This window comes from Schistocerca americana, chromosome 2 (assembly GCF_021461395.2).
Source record: "Schistocerca americana isolate TAMUIC-IGC-003095 chromosome 2, iqSchAmer2.1, whole genome shotgun sequence".
In the NCBI taxonomy this organism is placed as follows: domain Eukaryota; kingdom Metazoa; phylum Arthropoda; class Insecta; order Orthoptera; family Acrididae; genus Schistocerca; species Schistocerca americana.
Window position 1 is genome coordinate 737,330,707 of NC_060120.1, and position 12,345 is coordinate 737,343,051.

Sequence of the window (12,345 nt, forward strand, 5' to 3'; positions counted from 1 at the left end):
TCTACCTGGGAACCCGTGTCTATGGCCCTCTGAGTCTCGTGGACGAATAGCGCGAACTGGGTTTCACACGATTGTCTTTTTTGAAACCCATGCTGATTCCTACAAAGTAGATTTCTAGTCTCCAGAAAAGTCATTATACTCAAACATAATACGTGTTCCAAAATTCTACAACTGATCGATGTTAGAGATATAGGTCTATAGTTCTGCACATCTGTTCGACGTCCCTTCTTGAGAACGGGGATAACCTGTGCCCTTTTCCAATCCTTTGGAACACTACGCTCTTCTAGAGACCTACAGTACACTGCTGCAAGAAGGGGGGTAAGTTCCTTCGCGAACTCTGTGTAAAATCGAAATGAAATTCAATCAGGTTCAGCGGCCTTTCCTCTTTTGAGCGATTTTAATTGTTTCTCTATCCCTCTGACGTCTATTTCGATATCTACCATTTTGTCATCTGTGCGACAATATAGAGAAGGAACTACAGTGCAGTCTTCCTCTGTGAAATAGCTTTGGAAAAAGACATTTAGTATTTCGGCCTTTAGTCTGTCATCCTCTGTTTCAGTACCACTTTGGTCACAGAGTGTCTGGACATTTTGTTTTGATCCACCAACCGCTTTGACATAAGACCAAAATTTATTAGGATTTTCTGCCAAGTCAGTACATAGAACTTTACTTTCGAATTCACTGAACGCCTCTCGCATAGCCCTCCTCACACTACATTTCGCTTTGTGTAATTTTTGTTTGTCTGCAAGGCTTTGGCTATGTTTATGTTTGCTGTGAAGTTCCCTTTGCTTCTGCAGCAGTTTTCTAACTTGGTTGTTGTACCACAGTGGCTCTTTTCCACCTCTCACGATCTTGCTTGGCACATACTCATCTAATGCACATGGTACAATGGCTTTGAACTTTGTCCACTGATCCTCAACACAATCTGTACTTGAGGCAAAACGTTTGTGTTGAGCTGTCAAGTACTCCATATGGCATATGTTGTGAAGCAATCACTGACATAGAACATGTTGTCCTCAGTTGTGTGATATGACAATGTATGGTCAACTTTGCTCATGGCCACAGTTTGGCAGAGGCTAATCATTTGAGTGGACAGCTGGTTAATGGTCTTTACCACAAAATCCTGTGCAGAAATTACAGCAGAGCCGTTTGTTAATGGGAAATTCCTTTACGGTCGCTCCCATTAGCCACCGCACTGAGTCTCAAATTAGTTTGCTTGAATAATATATTATATGACTGCTCCCACAGGTGGTCTTTCTTCTGACAGCATAGGATTAGGCTGTTATGGGAGGAGAATAGGATGTGCTAGTTGGGTGTATTGGACATGCCTTGCATCTGGGCCTTATACAGTGGTATGGCACTTTTGCTTAAGGGTGGGAGTAAGTATGGTGTATGGATGGACTAGAGGACTAGACTATTATATAGACCGGATGGGCAACAGAATGCCACTTTGGGAGGGATGGGAAGAAGTGTAGGTTGAAAATTTCTCATTTCCAAGCACAATCGTAGCTAGTTGAAGTCCTGGTGAAGGACTTGATTAAGTTATTCCAGTCTGTGATGATACTAGGCAATGAGAGCAGTGCTGGGTTTATATCGAGGGGGGGGGGGGGGGATGCGTGTCTCTGAAGGCCTTAGTAAGACCTTCAGTGTACTGGACAAAGGATTACTCATCACTGAGGATACACTATTCATGTGCAGCCACACTGTGTGTGTGAGACTTTTTAGAGTGGAAGGGATGGCGGCTAGCAATATGTAGGTACTGTTGATGGGTAGTGGACTTCATATCACCAAAGGTTTGGATGGAACTACTGGAGATGTGTAAGTCAACATCCAGGAAGGTAGCATACTGAGCTGAGGAGGAGTAACTGAATACAGACAGAAGGTTTTGCTACAGAGGAACAAGGCTAGTGCCTTGGCCCTAAGTCCAAACATGTAGGTATTTTCAATGAACCTAAATCAGACATCAGATTTAGGTTTACAGATACAGGCAATATTGGGATGGAGTGTCTGAGAAATGTTGAATGAAGTGCCTTTGGTGTGTGCTTGGGTTGGAGGTGTCGGCCAACAGGAACAGAGATTCTTTTCAGAAAAGTACAGTAGTAACAGCTACAATGTCTGATTTTTTTTTTTTTTTTTTTTTTTTTTTTTTTTTTTTTTTTTTTTTTTTTGGAATCGGGGGGGGGGGGGGGGGGGTGGAGATAGATTGGGTGAGGAAGTGAGGAAGAAGATCTATTCAAGGGAGAAATTCTAGAATGGCTCTCCGGATTTTAACAGGGTTTAATTGCTATGCTGGACTTCTGGGATCATTATGGGCAGGGCACATGGAAGGGTCTGACAGTTGACTGGTGTCCTCTGTCAGGTAATCATTGTGGTTCATTGTAAGAGAGGTGGAGTCTTTTTCTGCAGGGAAGACGGTTAAATCAGAGTCTGTCTTAAGATCGTGTATGTGTGTTTTTCTCTCTAGTGAAAAAATTGTGTTCTTAGGGATGGACACATGAAAGGACAGAGAGATCAAGCAGAAGGTAAGGAATTCCTGAAAAGTAACAAAAAGTGGTTGAGTAGGGGACGAAGAAAGTAATGGTTAGACGGAGGTAAAAATTGCAGGAGGTAATGTTCAAAGTTGAATTTTTGTGGGCTTAGGTGAGAATGGTTATAGTCTGATTTAAAGTAGTTGTCACTTGACATTTGTGCTGCAAAGTTGCGGCGTTGTCACGTCAAGCACTGGCTGGAGGCAGCCGCCTCAGAGCATCGCTACCCCCGGCAATAGAAAATCGTTTGAAAGCCTGTATCTTCTACAAAACGTAAGTAAAAAATTTCAAACCCACATATGATGTATATCTCTACAATGGCTCTCAATCTGTCAAATATCTATCCTTAATTTTAATTAGGACCAGAGTTACGTTAATTTGTTTGAAACAATTTAAATTCTCAATTTCGCAAACAGCTTCTAACTTATCACGTCATTACTGAAAAACTATTGGTGTCACAGCAAAATATTTTTTTCCATTCATTACCAAAATAATGCACTCGGTAAAGAATCCTTTAAAGTTTTTGTAGTGCATCACGTTTCCTGCATATAAATTTCTGAAAACAGCATTTTTAAGCAACCCTATCAGTACTGAACTCGAAACAAGTATGACATTTAAAATCTCTATCTCCTATAGATATTATGTAAATATTTTAAAATTTACGTACAGTATCGGTCCCAGTGGTATCTATAAGCAAATCAAATATCTTTTCTTAATTTTAATTAGGGCCGTTGTTACATTAACTACTGAAGTGTGAAAAATTTTCGCGCCCGGAAAAGTTTTCTTCTTTAGATTGCAAATCTCGAAAACTATTACACACATTGAATAACATCTTGGTGTATATACAAAATGAAATAGAATTAAAATTCAGTCTAACTTACCGTAAGGAGATGACGAGAGCTGGCCAAACAGTATTTCTTAGTCTCTCAACAAAAATAAGAATTAATCAAAATAAATTCTCAAACACAATATTTAATGGCAGTTAAGTACACTACACACTAATCAGACAATGTGAAAACACCACTTAATTCAGAGTCAGAGTCAGTGGAACTATCTGTCTCGCTGCTCGTATTGACAGATATAATTAAGTCTTCGACACTTTGTTGTAAGATACCTTCATTGTTCCATGGGTCCTGTATCACTCCTTTCACGTGATGTACTACCTTCTGCCAGTCTTCCGATGTCACAATTTCAACTGCCTCTTACAAAAGGCGTTCCACTTCGGTTAGTGTGAATTTCTTATTTTCTGCAGCAATATGCTGTTTAACCTGAGCCCAAATCAGCTCTATTGCGTTGAAATGGCAATGGTAAGGAGGCAATCGGAGCACTTTATGCCCGTATTTTTTTGCTACTTCATCCACAATGTAAATTGGGTTCCTTGGCTTGTGTTGCGATACAAGTTCTAATAATTCTGCCCTTGTAAAATTACTGTCGAAGTGCACCTTATGTTTCTGTAACCAGCTAACAATGTCGTTTTTCCTCGTTGCCTTTGTGGGTGCTTTGTCTTGTATTACTGAATGATAAGGAGCGTATCCATAACAATGATAGAGTTTTTTGTTAAGCCCTGGAGCACACAGTCTTCAAACCATTTCACAAAAGTATTGTGGTTCATCTCTTCATGGTAGTCGGAGGTCTTATTGGAACTGAATAGCAGCAGACAATTTGGAATGAAACCTTTTGAATTTCCAGCATGTGCTACAATTATCCTTTTTCCTCTGCCGATCAGAGCTGCCATGGAGCTGATGGTACCGTCTGTCCAGCCTTTTTTTAAACTATGTCCTGCATTCACCCACATTTCATCAAGCCAAACGAAATCATTAAAATTTGTCCCCACTAATTCTCTAAGAAAGCGGCATCGCCAGGCTGCAATATCTTGGCGTTCCATTAGTAACTTTCTGCCAGAGATGGATTTATAGCGGAATCCTAACATTTTCACGACTCGTAACAAAGACGATTTACTACCCTGAAACAGGTCAGCCGCTGTGAGAGTAGCATGTAGTTTTTTGAGTGTTGGATACTCCTTCCTCGAATAAAATGCGTATATTTGACAACGAATGCCATCTTTCAGAAAAGAGTCAAGTTTTGTGACCCTCTTCTCTAGTCGCCTCTTTTTCCCAGGTGTATCCAATTTAGATGATTCACTTGAGCCTTCTTTCGTGAATTACTGATCGTTCGCTAACTTGCAGAGCAGCTGCAGTTCGCTCCACCACCTTATCCAAAGCAACGAGATGCCCTCCTACATCCCTCTCTCTCTCTCTCAAAATACTCCCTTAAGGAACACACATATTCATGCGCCTGACTGCGTATAACGACGCCATGTCCGCCACTTTTTGGAGGTTTCCGAGGAGTGTGCAGCCTCGGCCTCCCTCTCTTGCGACTGCTTTCATCAGACATCGTAAACACGCGAAGCTACAAGTCACTCAAATCTCTCACCCGCGTGTCTACAACGGCTCGCTGAGGACTGGCTGGCACAATGCCTTAGTCAGCTCAGCAGAGTGAAGTGGCAACGCAGTGGCAGCCGACAGTGCCGGCTGCCATTGGTTTATTGGTGGCGGGAGCCCTGCAGCCCGTTGCCTGTCAAGTGACAACTACTTTAAATCAGACTATAGTCACAAAAAAGTTTTTCTGCAGTAAGGATTGGTACCCTTGCCACATAGGTCATATTCCTGTGGAAGACTCACATGCATATTCTGTCTATACATCCACCCAGTAAACCCAAAACCAATCACATCATGGGCTTATCTCATTCTGTCCAAAGCAGTACTACCTGTGAGAGCACTCATATCATATACCAGCTCTGCTGTAATTTTTGTGCAGCACTTTACGTGGGCATGACCTCTAACTGGCTGTCTACCCAAATGAATGGTCACTGTCTGTGGACTAGAACAAGGTTGACCACCCAGTGGCAAAACAACACATCTCATCTGGATCCTTCCCTTCCATCCTAACTTCACCAAATTATGTACATGGGAACTGTCCTTTCAACATATCCTTTGATTCTGTGATCATGTTCACCTGACTCTATACTAGCCACTGTTCCTCACCCACCTCCATCTTGCCTCATGAATCTAACTACAATCATCTTGCACTCCAGAGTCTCCCTATTACTCTGTTTTATCTCATCTCTTAATCCATCCTTTCACATCACCAAGCAGTGCATGCAACTTCTGTTCTCTGCACCCAGAGTGAGCTTACAGGCTACACGTTTCTATCCTGCATGCCTGCTGCCTCTCCCTCACAACTGTGAGCCCCACCCCTCCTCATTTACTTTCCCCCTTCACCCACACTATCCGACACACACCACTCTTTGCCCCAGTCAACCTCCAGAACTTGCACAATGTGATAAATTGTATGTGTACTCTACAGTTTTGAACAAGAATTTGTCCAAAAACTAGCAATGCTCACAGTCTTGTTTACTTATCTATCAATAACTCAAAGCCTCAACTATTTGGTGAGTTGTTACCTTTAGTTCTTCATTTATGATATTCCACCATTGCCGTATTTACAAGGACATGTTATCTCATATTTCTTGTTCTTTTAACACACACCACTTGCTTTGGCTGCTCTCTCCTGACAACTGGCATGCCAGGGAAGTGCTTCATCATGTGGGGACTATGTTTCTGCTCATGATTGTGTCTTGAATAATTGGTATAGGAACAGGCACAAAATTACTTTCTTTTTTTACACAACTAGATGTTTTCTCACTGTCAACAACAATGAACACTTAATAATAGTGTTACCAAATGCACAACTGAAAGAAAATCATGACATTTCAAAACACACACAACAGTTGGGACTAGAAAAATGATGCTAGTGGCTTTACTATGGCATGTACATTTTTGGTTCTTACGGTGTGCCAACCCACAAAACATGTTTAAATGGCAGTGCTGTTCTTCACAATATGCAGTGTTCTAGTTTTATTTGGGGCAAAATTAAGGATGCAGATATGAACTGAAGTTTGTTAACTCACCAGATTTGATCTAAGGTTTGCATTTCCAAGAACTTCTTCCCGAGCGGAGTTTCCTGAAGTTCACGTAGCATGTTCTGAACGCAATATTTTGTATTTGAAGGTGAATTGTCATAGTCCACAGCATACTTCAGATATGCACGTATAACATCATCCAGGGGCAGCTTACCATCTTTTCGAAAGATAGAACAGTTCCACTGTGCAGCTCTTGCAATCATTACACTAGAGCATCCAGTTTCCTTCCAGAAATTCTCAATGTCTTTGTATGTGTCCATTTCCTTTGAACCCCCACTGTAATGTAATTGCACAGATATTTATAATTATTTTTTAAAAACAGGGTTGTGCCAGTCACTATATATCACGAAATCTTACATTAAAGTTTGACACTTATTGCATATCTTCTAACAATGAGTATGCTGGAACAACTCTGATATTAGTTCTACCAATAGATATAAATCACTAAAAGACATTATTTTTATTTTATTTGCATAACTAGTGAAAATCCTGCACTGTATGATCAACATTCAAGAACCTAAAAATTCCTAATTTTTTTTGTATGCATTTCATCATTACTAGTTATACGTAGCAAAAATTATAACCATTCACATTTAAATATTCCTTCAGTGTATCTGTGTCACCTGCTTTACAGAGTCAATGTATAATGTATCTCAAAAGGAATTAGACATTTTAATGTAATACTACAACATAACAGAATATTTTACGCATAGACTCAGATGTAACTATGTAATATAACTAAAGTAAAACCTCATTTGTGGCTCAGTAAACCTCATTTATCTTACCCTCATTAACCCAGATCTACAGTCCATCCATATTTTTTTAGTACTGTAACCTAACAATATTCAGCACTCTGGAAGTAAAAATGTCAACAATTGATGATGGCTCACTGGAGAGTCCACCTAATAAGTTAACATTGAGATGTACAGTACTTTACTTCTCTGGCTTGCTGCAAGTGCGAAATGCATTCACAGACAAAACGGTAAATGTACTGCACAGGATGGATAAAGGCTGAATTTGCAGTTGGAACTGCAGTTGTGCCAGACTGGAGGCATAATCCACGTGTGACCATTTCTGATCCTACTTCCTACTGACATGGTCTGGGCAATGAATATAGAAAATTAATTATACGAATGTGTGGTGTCTGTTCTTTTGGACATGTCCAGCACACACTTTCACACGCTGCTGCTGAATCTGTGTAATGTCCTGATGCAGCTGATTTCAGTAATCCCTTCCCTTTCTCCTCACCTCCTTCGATTTACATATAACATTGAAAATGATGACAATGTCGAATCGTCAGCATTCGTTGAAGCTTTTGCAAACATCACTCAATACTCAGACATATGTGTTAATGATATAAATTACTGGCTGTGAATGACAATGTACGATTTCTGATAATAAAATCACTGTTGTCTGACTCACTGCAGACAGTGATGATGGATTAGCTGACGAAGCTAGGGGCTCAGTCTGAAGACATAATACATATAGAGACAACAACACAGCTGGACAAAATAATGTTTTATTTGAAATGTCAGGCAAAAAAACTTCAGCCACTCTAATGCTGGTGAAATGCCTGCTTGACCATGCTGCACATATGCAATGTAAGAATCCAGCTCAAAAGAATCTTCAGCACATAAAACTCACTGATTTTCTAAATTCCTGCTAAAAATTTGTGTGAAAATAATATATAATTTGTATGTTTGTATGAAAGCAAATATGACATGCATTTATGGCATTTAACCAATATCACTCTAATTTGTTCTAAATTTTCAGATTATCCCAATTTTCTATAATCCAGATGATTTACAGTCCCAACTAGTCTGGATGAATGAGGTTCAATTGTACTGAGTCATAATGTATGCTCAAGAGTAACTTAGCTAGTTACAAACAGAAGTAATGCCTTGTCTCTATTACAAAAAATCACTCTCTCAGTGCAGAGGTAAATGAAATTCACTGTTTACCATATGAAATTAATTATTCAGCAGTGTGACACACAACATAAATGTTCAAGTAAGAACATAATAAGTTCACTCAAAAGAGTAACTCAGATATAAGTTTCAACTTCATAGCCTCTGACGACGTGTCTAGCATTAGAAGATGAAATGTTAGGCACAGAAATACATCTCAGAGCACGAACTAATGTCCATAAAGCAGAAGTAATCAAGTACCGGCCATGGAAGCCTGCAAAGTTCAATCAAATGCCTTTATGGAAGGTCATGTCGAGAAAAGACACACAGAACAAGAGATCTTGTTTACTTAGTTCTCTCGTGTTTTTGCTGTGATGCAGACACACTTTGACAACACCAAATTTTCCAAGATTGAAGATAAACTTCATTTCAACAGCTGAACTGCAACTACACAGAGTCAGTGTTACTCCACCTGCGAGACGGCTGCTATGTACTGTAAGTTCACAGAAACACACAGCTTCATTGGTAATAACTTGTGTTGTGATGTCTGGAACATGATCGATAGAATGACATATCAGACCACAGAAACAGATCATGCACTAACAATAAATAGACAGAAGGTGAAATTTGACAGTTTGCAAAAGAGGAAAGTGACTTTCCTACCTTCAGGCGTAGGTCATGCAGTTATTAATATATCTGCCAGCTCCTGTTTAAGAGTGAAAGAGACATGATGGTCAAAGGAGGAATCTATGCTGTTACACTTTCAAGAATATCAATGGAAGACATAGTTACTATAACATAAAAATTTGGGACATAACAGAAACTGGGAGACAGAGCTAGTTTACGGGAGATCCCAAAACTTCCATTCTTAGGATAACAAACAAACATACAAATGAAAGTCTCTTCAACTTCTTCCACTGACAAGAAGCACCTCATCAAATCAGAAGCATTGCCACCGAGATTGTGTAGTTTACCAAAAATTCACAAATCCATTAAGACCTTGCACTATTGACCATCCAACACGTGGAACTGCCAAACACTTGGTTGCTCTTCTGCAGACATTTCCAGAAGGTCAAGAAGAAACCCTTCTGTTAGTTGACACTTTTGTTATATGGCCTCATGGGGAAAGCAAACTCCCAGAATTTCTAAATTTTCTGAATGATGTTAATTCCAATATAAAGTTCACTACTGAAAAAGAGAAAGGAGGCCAGATTTCATTTTTGGAACTACCACTACTTAGAAAAACTGATGGAAGTTCAGGGAACAAAGTAAAAGAACGTCCACTCACACAGATAAATACCTTTGCAAAAATTCCAATCACCATCCAACCAGCTAACAGGATTGAGCAAAACAGGAGTGACCTAGGCTTAAAGTATTTGTGAATCATAGTACTCAGAAAAAGAGCTCAATACTGAAGAACTACTTACAGAACAAATGGCTATTCTTACAAAGAGAAAAAAATAGTGCACCAGATCCTCAAAGCTCCACAGCTTTTAGTGAAAAAGAATCATTTAAAGGGAAAGTTTTCTTCCCTTTGGTAGCAAAAGTCACACATTACATCAGCAAAGTACTATGAAGACACAGTATTAGCACAGTGTTTAAACTAACAAGAAAGGTACATGAATATTTGAACACTGCAGTGGATCAGTGCCCATACTTGCCACAGGATGTATGAAATCCCTTGCATATGCAGTCAAGTATACATAGAAACTATAAAAACAAGAATTAGCACTAGCACATTTGTTGTCTAGGAAAAATGGGTAAACTGGTAGTAGCATATCATGCACTGGGATCAGGGACCCATGAGATTTGTTTATCCAATTCTATGGTTTTATCAAGAACCAGTCATTACTGTGCTAAGAGAGGCCATAGAAATTCAAAAGCACCAAAACAACTTTAATAAAAAAAAAGGACTGAAATTAGACAAGTCATGGGGCCTAGTGCTAAATACAGTAAACAGTGACAACCCTTATCCATTATGAGCTCCCTAACACATGTCAGCATGACTTTGTGATCTTAGGCATCAATCTGATGATGCCATAAACTAACAGTTGTGTGGATATGTAAAACAATTCAGCTAGCAGGTATTGTTTAAGTCTGGAATTATGTCTGAGTGACAGTCACTGTGATGTTTCCAGCATTAGAGGACAAAACCTTAGACACAGAAATATCTCTTGGACCATGGCCTAATGTCTATAAAACAAAAATCAGTAACGACAAAAACACCAGTGAAGACCGCAGATGTCACAGTAACAAACTACAGAGAGATAAAATTAAAATCTCAGTATAATTCAAGAGATGGATCAGAAAAACAGACAGTGAGTAAAGGCATCTGGAGTGATGGTGTTTCAATAGAAATGTTTAAAGCTGGTAAAAAAAAAAAGGAAAGAAATAATCATATGACATACCTTGCTTGAAGACCCTCAAGAGGGATGTTAGTTGCCTGGTGCAAGTTTTTTAGTTTGACATCACTGTAACGACTTGGTGCTCCTAACCCAGCCCATAATCCTGTTAGGGAAAGAAAACCTATAGTTTAATGTGGAATCTGAAGTACGTGCCATTTCTGGCATATGTTCACATCACAGAAATGAGGGCTGATGTCTGACCACTGTCTCATGAGCTTTCGGTTCAGGCAGGTGCTTTACCACTAGACCACCAAGTGTGGCTGGTTAAAGCTGGTAGCAAAGGGACGTAAAAGTAGTGTGTGAAATTATTTACAGAATGTGTACTTGGCAGTTTCTGTTTTAGGGGCATTTGGCCATGGTCCCAGGCATATTTCTCTGCCTAACGTCTCTGAAGAGGTCATCAGAGACTATCAAGACATGGATAGCAGTACAAACATAAATTAAATCAGCATGTCAAATAGTTTATATGCATCCGTGAAAAGAGTCAGTTTGTGATGTCATCACACTGCTGCCTAAGACTTCACAGCAGAGCTTACATTATGAAGCTTGCAGTGGGGAATAGTTGGTGCTATCTGGTAATGCCCGCAACTTGTGTAATTTCAATCTTTCTTCTTTTCTGTTAAAGCAGTTTATGTGCTTTTGAATTTCTATGGTCTCTGTACATCTTAGTGTGCTAATGACTGAATCTTGGTAAAACCTTTGAAACACAGAAACAAATTTTCTGGTTCCCTAGTCCTGGCATATGACCTTATACTGCAGATTTACCCATGTTTCCCCAATGACAATACTGCTCTTGCATTTCTTGAGTTGGATGTTAATTCCTTTTTGTGTAGTTCTTATATTCACTTAACCACATGTGCAAGGGATTTTGTACACTTCTGCAAGGCAATTGGTGGGTTTGGCCCATGGAACATACATTTCTTGTTGTTTTAAGCACTGTGTCAAAACTGTCTCCTTAGTACTCTGCTGATGTGATCTGTGATTTCTGTTACAAAAGCCTTTTAACTGGCTCTTTTTCACTAGATGCCCTGCATCTTTTAGGACATACTGCACTATTTTTTCTTTGTCAGAGTAGCTGTTTCTTCTTGAAGCAGTTTTTAAACGGTCGAACTCGTCCCTCAAACACTGTGGTTCACAGATTTTTTCAGTTGGGTCCATCAAGCTTTTGATCACTCCTCTTCTGTGCTTAGGAAGATGAAATGAGAAACATGCTCTGGATCACATTCTAATGTGGAAAAAAAGGAAGGAAAAAGCAAAATCAGAAGAAGAAGAAGAAGAAGAAGAAGAAGAAGAAGAAACTGCCAAGGGTGCATTGTATGGTAATTTTGAACTGTTGCAAAAGAAGATAATCATCCAAAACTGAAATATTGCTGTAATCATTCTGTGGTGTCACCACCAGACACCACACTTCCTAGGTGGTAGCCTTTAAATCGGCCGCGGTCCGTTAGTATACGTCGGACCCGCGTGTCGCCACTATCAGTGATTGCAGACCGAGCGCCGCCACACAGCAGGTCTAGAGAGAC

At 39.7% G+C, this 12,345-nt stretch overlaps 1 protein-coding gene across 1 annotated transcript in view; it reads right to left on the minus strand.

Moving 5' to 3' along the window:
* Positions 1–12,345, minus strand: part of LOC124594798 (tRNA-dihydrouridine(20) synthase [NAD(P)+]-like) — an 80,667-nt gene that overhangs the window by 24,079 nt on the left and 44,243 nt on the right. Inside the window, exon 4 of the mRNA XM_047133218.1 lies at positions 6,499–6,786. Within this exon, the coding sequence (XP_046989174.1) occupies positions 6,499–6,786 (288 nt within the window). The remainder of the gene's footprint in view (positions 1–6,498; positions 6,787–12,345) is intronic.